The sequence below is a fragment of the Trachurus trachurus genome (assembly GCF_905171665.1).
Source record: "Trachurus trachurus genome assembly, chromosome: 21".
Lineage (NCBI taxonomy): Eukaryota > Metazoa > Chordata > Actinopteri > Carangiformes > Carangidae > Trachurus > Trachurus trachurus.
In genome coordinates, this window is record NC_139899.1 from 32,789,541 (window position 1) to 32,807,013 (window position 17,473).

At 44.7% G+C, this 17,473-nt stretch overlaps 2 protein-coding genes across 2 annotated transcripts in view; both read left to right on the forward strand.

Moving 5' to 3' along the window:
• The window catches only part of LOC311004127 (uncharacterized protein), a gene marked incomplete at its 3' end in the record, with an annotated part of 309,814 nt that overhangs the window by 144,879 nt on the left and 147,462 nt on the right, over nucleotides 1-17,473 (forward strand).
• On the forward strand, nucleotides 1,742-6,403 carry LOC311004719 (protein NLRC3-like; the record flags this gene model as incomplete). The annotated part of the gene is made up of 6 exons (XM_083996890.1): nucleotides 1,742-1,873; nucleotides 2,011-2,046; nucleotides 2,219-4,037; nucleotides 4,151-4,329; nucleotides 4,511-4,676; nucleotides 6,316-6,403. Exons 1-6 carry the CDS (start codon nucleotides 1,798-1,800, stop codon nucleotides 6,401-6,403), a joined length of 2,364 nt encoding a protein of 787 aa, XP_083853016.1. The 5' UTR covers nucleotides 1,742-1,797.

Consider the following 17,473-nt stretch of genomic DNA (forward strand, 5'->3'; position numbering starts at 1 on the left):
CGGATGATGTGATGCTGTGCTGCTGCTGAAGAAGATTTGTGCTGGATTTGGACTTAAAACAGAAGTAAGTGATATATTTGTGTTAATATAAGTCTTAAATAGTTATATCTTCCGACAGCAATCACTTCTATAGAGTGTTTGGTCTGAAACACGGGTCTGTCAGTCACTCTGCTCTGCTCTGAGCCGAGGAGAAAACTTTTCTCGTATCCTACAGTTTTTATCCAATGAGGAGAGAGAACGGCATGCAGGGCTGTGTGTGCAGCCAAGGGACGCCGTGAATGTGGTGACGTAGGGACGAGGACTGTTATGGTGCGTTCAAGGAAACTCGTAACTCGTGTTTTTCCGACCTGTGAAGTCGTACCAGTTCGATCTGGTATGAGTTCACGGGTCAGAAGTTACGAGTGGCCGTTATAGTGACTTTCACAGGTAAAACAGGTCGGAAAAACACGAGTGGGTTGCCTGGAACGCTACAAAGTCGTAAGTTGTGACTTGAAGCTGTAATCTACGGTTTCAAAAGCCTGCCTGGAACGCAGCATTAGCCAAAACGACCGGATCGCTTACTTCTGCTTTAACACTGGTGAGGAATTGTGTGATTATTGTGGATGCTAACTCATGCAACCAGGAGGAATTAAATGAATGAATGAATGAATGATGATGATACCTGTTCATTAACAGGTCAGGCTTTTTAATCCTGATGATGATGAGGATGATGAAGATAAAGACGAAGACAAAGGAAATCAACTGACACGGATGGCAAGCTACCCAGAAGAGTGAAGACGAATGAGCAGCTAAGACACACACACAGGCCGCAAGCCTGGCTGATCACCAGGTGGTGTGGTAGCACTTGATTTAGCCTGTTACAGTTATTTATTGGCTAATAGTATTTCTGCAATACTACTATACTTGAATCGTGGTCCTAAGGTCTTCATTAACCACTGAGTATAACTGCCTATGGTATTGGGAAATGTTGTGTGTACCTGAATGATTGTGTGCTTATAGAGTTGATTAACCTCAGCTAAGTTACAGCTGCGTGGAGTACAATATCCATTTTGATAGTATACTATGATTTACCATATTGCCCCTTTGTAAATATTTTTCTCTTTCAAAGGCCTTTATTTTGGGTTAACTATTTTGTTTAATTATTTTGGGTACTAAGTATTATTCCTGCACCCTAAGCTTTCTGTATATATATCTTTTGTCAATACACTTTACTCTCTTTGCAATTCAGTCGTTGTGTGCGTAGTTAATTCTCCATAGCTCCTGAGTCGAACCTCCTTTTCATACTAGTCCCCATACACATACATTTTGGTATTCTCTTCTATCTATAAATACTAATCTGTTTCGTACCTTAAGTGCTACATGGGTCAAAATTATGAGACTGTGTCTGAGTGAACACTGAAATACCTTCTGTCTGTTGTTGGCCATCACTGCTGTGAGTCACACTGATGTTTGTCCTGTGTAAAGATGGAGGACATTTCAGATTTATCCTACCAGTGTTAAATACTGTATATTAATTACCAATCCAGGGATGTGATGGCACTAAATAGAGTCACATCCCTTACCATGATAAATGGTGGTATCAGTCTTAGTGAAACAGTGTCACTGATCTGATTCTGTCAGGCAACAAAGATGGCGACGCCGGTGAAGGGGGAGCTGCTGCGGATTTTGAAGAATTTGGGGAGTGCAGAGCTGAAAAGCTTCCAGTGGTACCTGCAGAATGCTGACTTACTGGGTCGTTTCCCTGCCATCCCAAAGTGTGAGCTGGAGGATGCAAGAAGAGAGAAAACGGTGGACTTGATGGTCAACATGTACACTACTGAGAAAGTTCTGCAGGTGGCAAGGTCCATTCTGGAGGAGATGGGAATTAATGAAGGTCAGTCATGGGAAGAGCAGCCAGTGTTGTACCTTTGTTAAACCTCTTGGCTTTGTAACTATTTCCACACAGAGGACAAAGTCAACTGGGTTGGTCCTGCTACTCCACATGATTAATGATTCCCTTTCCTCCAACAGGACAAGACCCGTCAGCAGCAGCAGCAGCAGCAGCAGGTAAAGTTCAGCACCTTTTGTGAGGGGATGTCACATTTCACAGTTGCAGTCATCACCATGACTGCATGAATTTAGATTCAAATATTTCTGTGTGTTTACATTCATTCACTATGACCTGTTGTTACGAGGACCTTTACCTTACTGTCCTATTACCTGTTGTTTATTCATTCAGAAGCTCTTTACAAATGCCAGCCTAAACTCAAAAACAAGCTGAAGGAGAAGTTCCAGTGTGTGTTTGAGGGCATTGCTAAAGCAGGACACCAAACCCTTCTGAACCAGATCTACACAGAGCTCTACATCACACAGGGAGGGGCTGGAGGGGTTAATGATGAACATGAGGTCAGACAGATTGAAACAGCATCCAGGAAACCACACAGACCAGAAACAACCATCAGACAAGAAGACATCTTTAAAGCTCCACCTGGAAGAGACCAACCAATCAGAAGGGTGATGACAAAGGGAGTGGCTGGCATTGGGAAAACAGTCTTAACACAGAAGTTCACTCTGGACTGGGCTGAAGACAAAACCAACCAGGACATACACTTCACATTTCCCTTCACCTTCAGAGAGCTGAATGTGCTGGAAGAGAGAAAGTTCAGCTTGGTGGAACTTGTTCATCACTTCTTCTCTGAAACCAAAGAAGCAGGAATCTGCAGCTTTGATCAGTTCCAGGTCGTCTTCATCTTTGACGGTCTGGACGAGTGTCGACTTCCTCTGGACTTCCACAACACTGAGACCCTGACTGATGTGACAGAGTCCACCTCAGTCAACGTGCTGCTGACCAACCTCATCAGGGGGAACCTGCTTCCCTCTGCTCGCCTCTGGATAACCACACGGCCTGCAGCAGCCAATCAGATCCCTCCTCAGTGTGTTGACATGGTGACAGAGGTCAGAGGGTTCACTGACCCACAGAAGGAGGAGTACTTCAGGAAGAGGTTCAGAGATGAGTGGCAGGCCAGAGAGATCATCTCCCACATCAAGAGATCACGAAGCCTCCACATCATGTGCCACATCCCAGTCTTCTGCTGGATCACTGCTGGAGTTCTGGAGGAGATGTTGGAGACCAGAGAGGGAGGAGAGCTGCCCAAGACCCTGACTGAGATGTACATCCACTTCCTGGTGGTTCATCTAAAACTGAAGAAGGCCAAGTATGATGGAGGAGCTGAGACAGATCCACACTGGAGTCCAGAGAGCAGGAAGATGATTGAGTCTCTGGGAAAACTGGCTTTTGAGCAGCTGCAGAAAGGAAACCTGATCTTCTATGAATCAGACCTGACAGAGTGTGGCATCGCTATCAGAGCAGCCTCAGTGTACTCAGGAGTGTTCACACAGATCTTTAAAGAGGAGAGAGGCCTGTACCAGGACAAGGTGTTCTGCTTCGTCCATCTGAGTGTTCAGGAGTTTCTGGCTGCTCTTCATGTCAATCTGACCTTCATCAACTCTGGACTCAACCTGATGTCACAACAACAAACAACCTCCAATAAGAAGAAGACGAGGAAGAAGAGGAAGACTGAAACAACAGGAGTCAAATCTGCAGAGACAATCTTCTACCAGAGCGCTGTGGACGAGGCCTTACAGAGTCCAAATGGACACCTGGACTTGTTCCTCCGCTTCCTCCTGGGTCTTTCACTGACGACCAATCAGAATCTCCTACGAGGTCTGATGACAGGAAGTGACTCACGGTCCGATCAGAAAACAGTCGAGTACATCAAGAAGAAGATTGAAGAGATTCCCTCTGCAGAGAAAAGCATCAACCTGTTCCACTGTCTGAATGAACTGAATGATCGTTCTCTAGTGGAGGAGATCCAACAGTCCCTGAGATTAGGACGTCTCTCCACAGATAAACTGTCTCCTGGTCAATGGTCGGCTGTGGGCTTCATCTTACTGTCATCAGGAGAAGATCTGGACAAGTTTGACCTGAAGAAATACTCTGCTTCAGAGGAGGTTCTTCTGAGGCTGCTGCCAGTGGTCAAAGCCTCCAACAAAGCTATGTAAGTGTAGAGATAGTTGGATTTATTCATCATTATATAAAAACCCCTCTGTCTTTCAACAGAACAGATAATAAACTCCTTTCTTCTTTAATTCCTCATGATCATCTCTTCAGACTGAGCGGCTGTAACCTATCAGAGAGAAGCTGTGAAGCTCTGTCCTCAGTCCTCAGCTCCCAGTCCTCTAGTCTGAGACACCTGGACCTGAGTAGCAACAACCTGCAGGACTCAGGAGTGAAGCTGCTGTCTGGTGGACTGGAGAGTCCACACTGTAGACTGGAGACTCTGGACCTGAGTAACAATGACCTGCAGGACTCAGGAGTGAAGCTGCTGTCTGGTGGACTGGAGAGTCCACACTGTAGACTGGAAACTCTCAGGTGAGGATCCATCCAGCTGTTTATCTGATGCCACTTGAACACAGCAGCAGGTGTTGACAGAGGGTTCCTGTGTGTTGTTGTGTGTGTTCAGTCTGTCAGGATGTCTGGTCACAGAGGAAGGCTGTGCTTCTCTGGCCTCAGCTCTGAGCTCCAACCCCTCCCACCTGAGAGAGCTGGACGTGAGCTACAACCATCCAGGAGCCTCAGGAGTTGAGCTGCTGTCTGCTGGACTGGAGGATCCAGCCTGGAGCCTGGACTCTCTCAGGTATGGAGACAGGGCCGTTGTATAGGGGTGAAAGGTGATGATAATTCTAGGGGCCCATGGGTCTAATCTTTGTATGACTGAATTATTCCGCATAAGACCCTGCTACTCATAGTAATGCGGCATTCGCATCAAAACAAAGTAGGCTAAATAAAAAATGATAATACATATGTAGTCTAAGAAAAAAAGTGGAAAAGTCAGGGGCCCACTTTCGTATTCTTTCAAAGGCCCCAGAATTCCTAGCAACGGCCCTGTATGGAGCCACACACACTGTCTGACAGAGGAGGAGGAGCTGGAACATTTTCTATGGCCCCGTTCACACCTGGTCACACCTGGTATTTTTCTTTAGTTTTTTTGGATCTCCATTAGCTGTTAACTACTGCAACAGCTACTCTTCCTGGGGTCCATGTAAATATATAGGTATAGGTATTAACATCTGTCTCAGGTGATCCATGCATTGATGACATCAGATCCCATCACTCAGACCATATCCAGAGGTGGTGTAGGCCACAGTGAAGCTCCGCCCACTCCACTGACGTCCTCTGTCTCAGTCTGACTCGTCCCAACACAGTTTATACTGAAGCCAAAATCTCAGAGTGTTTCAAACATGAGCTGTGCAGCTTTCATCAGTCACAGTGGTGAACTACTGGGATCAGGAGTTTCTCCTCATGATGACTTCAGTGTCTCATCATGACTCACTCTGTCATATTCAGGAGAAGAGATGTCAGTGATGAAAGCAGCTGTTGGCAGCTGTGCTCTGAGTCTCTCCAGATGTTTGGATCAGACTTTATTTCAGAGTGTATCAGGAAACATTTCAGCTGCAGCTGGTTGAACTGCTCCTGAACCAACAGAGTGTTTGACCTGAACAGTCCCAGAGACTGTAGACACCTGTTGAGTGTGGACACACTAACAACAACACAGCAACAAGAATCAAAGCATGTCCACTGCTCAGAGACATTCGTCTCCCAGCGTCTCCAACCAAGGAGGAAATAAGAGACAGAAACCAGGCGGCACCATCAGGTCTCTGTCTGGTCAGATATTGATGATCAATAATCAGCTCAGTCTCTCTGAGTCCATGTGCTCTGAGCTGAGCCTGGTTCTCTCCGCTCTACAGTTTCTCTGCTTCCTCTGGACCAGTGGCGAAAGTACCATTAATGCAAGTAATGCCGTTGCATTAGGGCCCGTGGCCAAAAATGGCCCGTGGTGAACTCTGGTAAAAATTAAATTAAACATTTAAACAAATAAAATTATCAATTGGTCAGGGCTCCAGACTGCGACTAAATGGTCGCATTTTGCGACTAAAATTTGATACAATGCGAGTAAATTCTATCTACTCCTACTACTATCTTCTAATCTACTCGCGCATGTGCGACCAGTAAATTTGCCCCGATTATTTTTTTTTTTTTAATGACCACTGCGATTGGCTAATGTGTGAAAAGAAGCGTGTGTTTCTCTTCTCTACATCTCGGAGCGGAGCGGAGGAGACGTCTTTCCACAGCGCAGTTTCCGTGTGAAACAGCAGGAGACACACAGACCGGCGACCTGCACGTGTGTGTGTGCTGAACATCACCCGTGATATTTTTTTTTCTTCCGACGGCTCGCTACAAACCTTAAACATCCCATAATATGCTTGTGCTCTCAGCAGCGGTACTCAAATCGTCATAAGGGAACGAAGCAGGTTGACTCGCATTGCAGAACAGCGCTGCACAGAGGCTCCCAAACGGAAATGATTAGCCTATTGATTGATTGTTGATCGATAGATTTTTTTTTTTTTTTTGGCCGTGCGGCGGGGAGGAGGGAGGAGGGAGGGGGGGGGGGGGGGTGGTTTGATGCCAAGGAGTCAGTGCACATGTGGCTCAATCAGGGTCAACAGCCAAAGAGGCCAAACTACAGGGGCTGTCCTACACAGGGACCTTGTCCCCCAGGGTGGGGGGGTCTGTGGGTCTGTTCTTGGATGAGTTTACCACAAGGTGTGTGTCTAAACATTATAGTTTCTGCATTTATCAAAGTTTTTATCAGTAATACAGTGAAAATTTACTTTGCAAGTCGATTTCGGTGTGCGCCCCTAAATTTTCTGTTTGCGCTCCTAAAATTTTAAGTTAGGGGCCACTGTGCTCCTAGTCAAAAAAGTTAGTCTGGAGCCCTGATTGGTGGTACTGTATTATCATCTTGGCTTTTACATCATTACTGTAATTAGGGCCACGGGCCACCGCACCGGGCACTGATCCCTACAGCTATGAAATAGCTGCAGGGACCAGTGCCCGGGGTCAATGGCTGGATCAATGACCATGATCATTTTTGGAGAAATTATGAGATTATAATGGGTGTGTATTGCACGGAATGTTCGTGTCAGTATGTGTGACATCATCGGTTAGAGTGGGAGAGAGGCCAGAAAAACTTTTTGATTTTTTCTCTTTCCACACTCGGCCCGGCCACAATTTACACTCTACACACATGATTTTTTCAGAATTTGTAAGACAAACTTGTTATCTCTCATATCATGTGCTCAAAATATCAGAGAGACTTACAGAATTTACAGAACCAGCCTCTGAGTGCAGCCACGTCTGTCTCTGCTCCTCATAGACTCCAATACAAATATTTTCTGAGAGGAGCAGAACGGACCGATGTTTTAAAACTGCCAGCGTCTCCAAAATATTTACTGTAGAAACACCAAATCGTACCAAATATTTCAGGAAGTCCTTAGAGCAACGTGATCTGTGTTTTGTTCTGATAGGAGTTACCGTTTTGTCACAGTAAGCCTTTTGCGAGACCAGTGCAGAGGCAGAAAATGGCTCTTTTTCTCCACGTTTCTGTCTGTCTCAGCCTGGGGGGCCCCTATCGCCGTGGTAACCACCTTGAGTTGCCGTGGTAACCTCTGTGATCCTCAGGCCAGAGCTCGTTAACTTCATAAACAATCCACCTGGCGCTCGTTTAAATGTTTATAAACACAGACACAGCTAAATCAGACTGACACAGGATGCAGCTACTAACTAACTATGTGTCAAGTCAGTCACACACACACACACACACACACACACACACAGACTCTAGAGCCAGCTTCATGTGATTACAGTTACAGACACACACACACATCAAAACACACAGGTAACATACAAATGCGCGCGGAAGCGCGCACTCCTCTCCCACACTCTAACACACACAGGTAACTTCATGTGATTACACACACACACACACACACACACACACACACACACACACACACACACACACACACACACACACACACACACACACACACACACACACACACACAGGTAACCTAATGTGGTTACAGCTCCTCCATATCAGTGCTTATAGAAAGATGATCATGTGTCTGATCAGTTCTGTCTTGACCTTAAGATCGTGGGTTTGATTCCCATGTTGACAGAGATGGCAAAACCGGCAGTAGCCCCGTGGCCCATTCAAAATTTCCCCAGAGGAAATTTTCTAGTTCATTGATGTTATTCTGGATTATGAACATGCGCGTGGGCATAGCTGGTTCTCCTGTTGTCGGTAGCGCGGCGGCGTGTAAATGCAAATCTTCTCACACAGCGCCATCCCTGACCATCTCTCTCCCTGTCTCTTTCTCTCAGTGCTGAGATATGAATGAATGACAGAACATGTCACTGCTCGTGAGAGAGACAGAGACAGCGGACAGCGCACTTGGTCACTCACTCACGTACTCTGTCATGGGCGGTGCCACGGTGCGATTTGCCGGGTGGGGGGGTGGTTTGCTTTCAATATCCTTCCTCTGGTCATTCATTTTTTTATCCCCGCAAAAAAAAAAAAAATGAAAGAAAGAAAGAAGAAGCCCATGGTCTAATCCGAGTTAGAAATGTTTTCGATCCGAGCCCTGTCGGTGCTGCTCTTGATCCGACCCTTCCCTTCTATTCTGACTCTTTTAAACAGTAACAACAGAACCATTTGATTATGTTATAGATTTTCCATTTTGCTGAGCATCAGAATTGTTTGAAATTAATAATGATGAAAAAAGAAGAAGCCTGTCCCAACCCAGTATCACGCCAAAGCGTGAAATACGCACCAACAATATGCCCCCCCAAACACTGAAACCATCCACTGTTCACAGCTGCACTCTTCTTCTTTCCTGGTGCATTGTGGGATATCTGGGCTGGTCAGCTCCACCTGTTGTGTCTTCATCTTCTTTGCTGTGACGTGTGTTTGTGCAGCTTGAGAGTCAGAGAGTGAAAGTGTGTGTCTCACACTGCAGTGACATCAGATGGAGAAAAGACATGATGAAGTGTTTCCTCCTGATCTCCTCCTGCTCTGTATCATCACTAGATAAAGACTCCAGCTCCTTCTTCTCTGTGCTCAGTGTTCATCCATACATACCAGCCTCCATGTGAACACAGTGATAAAACAGTGTGTGTGTGAGAGCCATGTAATGTCCATGTGTGCATGCTGACAGAGAAGGTGCTGCTCTGACCCCCCTCCTCCTTTCAGGGTGGAGCCTGCTGGAGTCCGATTCTTGACACCAGGTCTGAGGAAGTGTAAGTCTGTTTTTACTTTGATTCATGGAAACGAGGGATGCACATGTTGAACCGTTTAACCGTTAACCGATAACAAGAACTTTGACCGATTAATACTATTCATTATTTATTTATTAGCTCCTTGTCGTCAACTCGTGGGGGCGTGTCGACACGTGCAGATTTCCACGTGTCTTCAGTCATATCTCGCGGTAAAAAGTTCCACAGGAGGACTGACAGTATGTGCAGCAGCCCCCGTGAAGGAAGGTCAGACCATAAATGTAGCTACACAGACATAGATGTGAATCATCTGTAACAACAGCGCTGAAAAAACTAAATAAAAGAGGAGGCTGATGCAGCTCTCCTGCAGCTCCACAGAGGAGCTCTGCTGCTCCTTCAGTCTGGTGTTTGGCTGCACTTTGTAACTAAAACAGTTCTACACTGGACGATCTAACCTCCATATGAGAGATCAGCTGAGACAGAGCAGAGTGGATGTGGCACTGATCAGCTGTCACAGCGCACGTGTGTATTTAAAGGGATAGTTCAACATTTTGGCAAATTGGCCCATTGCCATAATCCCTATAGTCATAGCAGTAGGTTCATTACCTGTAATTGTCGGTGCAAGCTGTTTTTAGAACAGCGGAGCAGAGCCGTGAGCTGCTCAGAGCTACGCTACGGAGGCTCATGGGATTTCTTGGTTTCCCTCATCAAACTCATCAAATACACAATCCAACAACTCCACAACGCTCTGGTGGACAAGTTGTGACCTGCACATTCACCACGCTATGAGATAATAACACAACGTTACCACACAGAGTTGTTTTAGAGGGAAATACAGAGACTGCTTGATGAAAAACTGTCCCTGAAGGCAACGCGCATCAGTGGTTTTACATGAATTTACCTCTAAAACAACTCTGGCTCTGCTCTGCCGTTCTAAAAACAGCTTGCACCGACAATTAAAGGTAACGAACCTACTGCTATGACTATAGGGGTTATGGCAATGGGCCAATTTGACAAAAGGTTGAACTGTCCCTTTAATGGCAAAAAAAAAAAAAAATTTAAATGGAGCGTCGTAATCTTATTGTTTAACGGTTAATAATCGGTTAACGAGCGTCGGTTATCGGTCAGAAACTTTTTTCAAAATGTGCATCCCTACTGGAAACAAAGCAGCACATTCAACCATCTTCACACTGTCACATCACTGACCTCATGAGTCTTCATCAAACTGTCAATAACTGATCACATGATCAATAACTGCAGCTGTGTCTTGTTCTCTCCATCAGATTCCTGTCGACTCACAATCGACACAAACACAGTGAACACAGAGATCAAACTGTCTGACAACAACAGGACGGCGACATGGGTGGAGGAGCATCAGTCATATCCTGATCATCCAGACAGATTTGACCGGTATCATCAGCTGCTGTGTTCAACTGGTCTGACTGGTCGCTGCTACTGGGAGGTCGAGAGGAGAGAAGACGTTTCTATATCAGTGAGTTACAGAGGAATCAGCAGGAGAGGAGCCGGTTATGACTGTGGGTTTGGAATGAACGATCACTCCTGGTGTCTGGTCTGCTCTGATGATGATGGTTACAGTGTCTGGCACAATAGCAGAGAGACAGATATCACCTCCTCCTCCTCCTCCTCCTCCTCCTCCTCCTCCTCCTCCTCCTCCTCCTCCTCCTCCTCCTCCTCCTCCTCCTCTGTCTCTAACAGAGTAGCAGTGTATGTGGACTGTCCTGCTGGCTCTCTGTCCTTCTACAGAGTCTCCTCTGACTCACTGATCCACCTCTACACCTTCAACACCACCTTCACTCAACCTCTCTATCCTGGGTTTTTATTCTGGTCTGGTTCGTCAGTGAGTCTGTGTTGAGTGAAGCAGAGTCTCCTCCTGTCACAGAAACCTTCTCTCTGTTGAACAGACAGTTCAGTCTCTACACGTCTGTCTCTGTCTCTCACTCACGTCGTCTTCACAGGACAGAGATGAACACAGTTTAATAATGAACTCATCAGCGTCATGGCAACAGAAAAATCACTGGGACCTGAAAAACAAGAAGAAGTTTACGAGAATCACTGAGAAGAGTTTAAAAAATCAACTGATTTAATCCATGAATGTAAATAATCTGATGTGAAATAAACAAAAACGTGATTTAAAAAAGAATCAGTAAATAAATGAATTAATAAACAAACATTTACATGTCGACATTTATTACTGGATTTATTTTGAGTTTCATTTCCTGGCAGATTTTAATTCATTCATCAAGTTTTGACTAAATTGTCTCTCCATAGGCGTCAACGTCTTATTCTGAAATTGTTCACTGCTGCCAATGTGTGACTTTTACTTTGTAGAATGTTTATCAGTTGTTTTTCTCTAGTTGTTAAAGGGATAGTTCACCCAAAATTCAAATTTCACTCATTATCTACTCACCCTCATGTCGACTAAGAGCTGGGAGAAGTTTCAGAGTCCTCCGTGGCTTCTCTGAGTTACGGGGGGGTCCGCGCAGCAGTATTTGTCCATATAATGGTTGTCAATGGATACCACTTTTCTTCGTCCAAAAAGACACACCAAAAAGCATCCAAATACCTCCATACCGCTCGTCTGTAATGTCCCTCTTGTATTGAAGCGACATGAGAAATTGTTCCAAAAAAAATGAAATAAGTCTATATTTTAAGCTTGTTTGTAGCGGAAGCTCCCAGTGTCTCAGTTCACTGCTCTTCCTGTGTCGCGGAACAATTTCTCATGTCGGCCGGCTACCTAAAGCACCAGAAAAGAGACCAAGATGGATCACTGCAATCCGGAGAAAACGGCTGGGCTCCTGGCAACGACACCTGGATTTGCAGTTCACATTTCGTGTCAGGTAACTTTAAATGATGTTGTATTTTTGGGCAAAATCATTTCATTACATGTATTGGCCAACGTTTCCCCAGTAAAACTCTGAACGCTAGCGTCTTTCATTTAGCTACATCATAAAAAATGTTGCGGAAAACTGCAAAATTGTAGCCTATGATACAAAACATCCGTTAAGACCACAAACGGGAAGTAAAAAGCAACAGCAAATCAACCTCTTTTTTTCATTTCCCCAGTTTAGCTCTGAACGCTAGCGCATTTCATTTAGCTACTACATCATAAAAATGTAGACCCTGTTTCCATCATTGTATGATAAAAACATCCGTTACAAGACCACAAACGGGAAGTAAAAAGCAACAGCAAATCAACATCAGAAAAGCAAATTGATCCGCTGTTTACATTTTAATCTCATTTTATAAGTGGCTGTTATCACGTTGGCTGGTTATGCTCCGTGATCTTGTGACCTCGGGTCTCCAGCTGCTCTCGGTCCCGGAGACAGAGCAGTGGCCGATGGTTTGATCCGACAATCGGAGTTAAACGGCACCACAGACGGGACAGTGTGTGGAAAACACAGATCGAGGCTGCATGTGTCTGCTCTACTATATGGTTGATTTTAGAAATGTAGCCTAATCCTGCCAAGTAGACCCAGTTTCCATCAAATATAAGGGTAATCTGATAATAACGTGTTTTTTTCTAACCAACTCACTCAGTATTCTGTGTGGAGGAATACTGGGTGAGCTGGTTATTCCATAAACGGGAGGTTAGGGTTATGGTTATAGGGAGTTAGGGCGAGTTGAAGTAATAAGACATATTTGAGCATTTTATTTTTACAAAAAGCAACGCAATAGTTAGGCTACCTCTCCTGGTAATTAGTTACCTTTATTTTATTTTAAATGTTTTTGCCTTTATTTGATAGACAGTGATATAGACAGGAAAGGGGGAGGCAGAGAGAGGGGGAATGACATGCAGGAAAGGTCTGCCCGACGCGGGATTCGAACCGGGGACGCCTGCGTTGAGGACTGTAGCCTCTACATGGGGCGGCCGCCTTAACCACTGCGCCACGCACCGCCCCATTAGTTACCTTTATTCAGTAATTATAACTAAATACTTTTTAAAAGTTACATGCCCAACACTGCTTGTTACTTACCTAACTGGCGTATAGGGTTATGGTTATAGGGAGTTAGGGCGAGTTGAAGTAATAAGACATACAGTATTTGAGCATTTTATTTTTTCAAAAAGTAACGCAATAGTTAGGCTACCTCTCCTGGTAATTACTTACCTTTATTATGTAGTAATTCAGTAACTATAACTAAATACTTTTTAAAAGTTACTTACCTAACTGGCGGTCAGTTTGGCTGTGGCATCATTCCCAGGTCAGCTCGAGGTAAACTGAACTCTTCAATCGCTCTGTTCGTAGCTAGCAGAGAGGTGAGTCACTGTTGCTAAGCTAACTGCTAAGCTAAATAAGTTATACTCAACCTAACTGAGTAAAAATTAAAAACAACCAGGAACCGGAAATGAGACGATACGGACCCAAAAAACTCTGGTACCGATCCAGGAGTCTCTGAGGACAACGTCTACAAGTCTGAACCGAGAAGAGACGATCGTTCTGATGGAGGATTTACTTTGCTAGCTAGCTATGCTATCTACCGTTCCTTCGTAAAGCGGGAGTCCCGTCCTGTCGCCTAGCAACCATTTCAACCGTCACTGTTCAAAAAAAAAAAAACTACTCCAGTAGGTTTTTTCAGTCTGTTGTGGTTTGAACAGTTGTTAAAATGAAATTAGCTGAAACATTAGACATTTCAAAGTATCTTCGGGAACTGCCCATTGGTTCGACCTCTCGTTACTCCGACAAAATCAACCACAAGTCAGACCAATAGGAGGTCGAACCAATGGGTGGTCCCGTTAGTTCGAACTGTCATCGCTACTTTCTGACAAGCTCTTCCATTGATAGGAGCATGTAGCTTTCTCTCTCTCTCTCTCTCTCTCTCTCTCTCTCTCTCTGTGTGTGTGTGAGAGAGAGCAGAATAACGAGAACTAGAAAATTTCCTCTCCCGTGGCCCATTTTGAATGGGCCACGGGAGCTACTGCCGGTTGTGCCATCTCTGTCAACATGGGAATCAAACCCACGATCTTAAGGTCAAGACAGAGCTGATCAGACAGACACATGATCATCTTTCTATAAGCACTGATATGGAGGAGCTGTAACCACATTAGGTTACCTGTGTGTGTGTGTGTGTGTGTGTGTGTGTGTGTGTGTGTGTGTGTGTGTGTGTGTGTGTGTGTGTGTGTGTGTGTGTGTGTGTGTGTGTGTGTGTGTGTGTGTGCGCGCGTGTGTGAGACTGTAATCACATGGTGTGTGTGTGTGTGTGTGTGAGACTGTAATCACATGGTGTGTGTGTGTGTGTGTGTGTGACTGTAATCACATGGTGTGTGTGTGTGTGTGCGTGTGTGTGTGTGTGACTGTAATCACATGGTGTGTGTGTGTGTGTGTGTCTGTAATCACATGGTGTGTGTGTGTGTGTGTGTGTGTGTGTGTGTGTGTGTGTGTGAGACTGTAATCACATGGTGTGTGTGTGTGTGTGAGTGTGTGCGTGTGTGTGTGTGTGTGAGACTGTAATCACATGGTGTGTGTGTGTGTGTGTGTGTGTGTGTGTGTGTGTGTGTGTGTGTGTGTGTGTGTGTGTGTGTGTGAGACTGTAATCACATGGTGTGTGTGTGTGTGTGTGTGTGTGTGTGTGTGTGTGTGTGTGTGTGTGTGTGTGTGTGTGTGTGTGTGTGTGTGTGTGTGTGTGTGTGTGAGACTGTAATCACATGAAGCTGGCTCTAGAGTCTGTGTGTGTGTGTGTGTGTGACTGACTTGACACATAGTTAGTTAGTAGCTACATCCTGTGTCAGTCTGATTTAGCTGTGTCTGTGTTTATAAACATTTAAACGAGCGCCAGGTGGATTGTTTATGAAGTTAACGAGCTCTGGCCTGAGGATCAAAGAGGTTACCACGGCGATAGGGGCCCCCCAGGCTGAGACAGACAGAAACGTGGAGAAAAAGAGCCATTTTCTGCCTCTGCACCGGCCTCACATTTAGGCTTAGGGTGAGAAAACGGTAACTCCTATCAGAACAAAACACAGATCAACGTTGCTCTAAGGACTTACTGAAAATTTCGGTACAATTTGGTGTTTCTACAGTAAATATTTTGGCGACGCTGGCAGTTTTAAAACATCAGGCCGTTCTGCTTCTCTAAGAAAATATTTGTATTGGAGTCAATGAGGAGCAGAGACATACGTGGCCGCACTTAGAGGCTCAGAGTTTAAATTCTGTAAGTCTCTCTGATATTTTGAGCAGATTAAGAGATCAGGGATGAGCTCGTCTACAACCGTGGCCGAAATTATGTCTGTAGAGTGTAAATTGTGGCCGTATGGAGGTTGGATAGAGAAAAAATCTGGAGTTTTTCTGGCATCTCTCCCACTCTAACCGATGATGTCACCCACTCTGACACGAACATTCTGTGCAATACACACCCATTATAATCTCATAATTTCTCCAAAAATGATCATGGTCATTGATCATGGATTGATCAAAAACTATATGACCTATCAAAACGTGAAGTAATACGACAATACACAAGACTTGTGTCTACTGTTTAAAGTTTAAATGGAGTCTCTAGGTGAAAGTATGCCTGAGCAGTAGACGTTTGTTAAACTCCAATGATTGGTCTTTTTCGCTCTTTTTTTTCCGCCCGTCCCATTGACTTACATGCAAAAATTCGTAAACTGTTGAGAAAAGTAATAGCACACCGATCTCGATCAAGACGCACGTTTTGATATATAATATCGAAAAAGTGTCCGGAAGAGGACGGAGAATAATAATAAGAAAAAATCCACACAATAACAGCTTCGCCCGGGCACTGGTCCCTGCAGCTATTTCATAGCTGTTGGGACCAGTGCCCGGTGCGATTGCCCGTGGCCCTAATTACTGAAAGAGAGAGAGCTCTCAGAAACACACAGAAACGCACATCACACAACGCCAGATCATGTCAGATCGCGCACAACCATCATAAATGCTGATCAAGATGTGTAAACTGATAATCAAAGCCCCCCCCTCCCAGAGTACAGAGTAAAAGAGATACACTTTTTTTTCTCTCCCCCCCTCCGCTCGATCATGGCTGAACCAGGCTTGAGCTCATTTCACGGGCGCGAGCCTGCTGCAGCCGCCGCTCCTGCTGACAGCAGACTGAGAGAAAAAAAAAAAGTAAATTTGGCTTTGGTTAGGTTCAGGCAATGAAGAAAGGAGTTGGTTAAGTTTAGTAAAAACACCAGGTAGAGGCTAGACAGGCTGGAAGCATAATGAGCGTTATATGTTATTAATATGAAATGCTTGTTTTGCACATGATCCGTTTGATCCCAGAAAGGAAAAAAGGATCAATGCGCAGCCTCCGTTTCCTTTGCGTCCGTCTGTCTGTTCGGAGTGGGGGAGAGAGAGAGAGAACCCAATCCACCTGTCTGTATATCTGTCTGTAATGTAAGTTTGATTTGATATGAGTGTCAAGGTTTAATTATGGACACTAATGAGCGCGCAGCAGTGCTAATGAGGACCTCCCATTAGTTCGAACTCTCATTACTCCGATTGTCGGACCAATGGGAGTTCGAACCAATGGGAGGTCGAACTAATGGGAGGTCTGACCAGTGCCATGGACCCGTTAATATACCTACATTATTAGTATTATTTACATGTTTAATATGATTTACATTCAGTACAGCTCATGTTTAGAGTGTGGTAATAATTGTCTGTGTGTTTACGGTGAGAAAAGAGTGGTTTATTGTTTGAAAAATGTAATGTTATCTAGCAGTATGCAGTGTCTAACTCCGACCAGCAGAGGGCGCGTTCGCTACACGGTGTGTTCAGGAACAAGGAAGTCGCGCGTGAATACGTTCAGTGACTGAGAACACACACTTGAGTCTGAAGTTTCCGTATGTGTGTGTGGCGAACTGTGATGATAAAATACATATTTTTGCTCTTTGCAGGTAAGAATGGAGAGTTAGAATTGTGTAACGAGTGGGTGAATGTGTTTTGTGCTGGTTTATTATCCCGTTCGGACGATATGTGCTATTGTTTATGGACGTTACTCAGCCAACAGCTAGCCTGTAGTTAGCACTGGTTGCGTAGTTACCGCGAGCAACAGGAAAACTATGAGCCCGTCTAAAGAGCCCGGACTGCTCGCGGAGTTCATAGATAAATAAATAAATAGGTTAAAATAGATATACATGATTGAGTTGATTAATTTGACAATGTTTAGACATGATTGATACTGTGTGTTTGCTAAATAAGTTGATATATTGAATGTACATGATGAAACTGGTCTGGAATAGTGATACAACAGTCACATGATCTGTTGTTTTGATGTTGCTACAGATGTTCATGATTTTTCTGTGTTAGAATATAGAATATGTTCAGTGAAAGAGAACACACA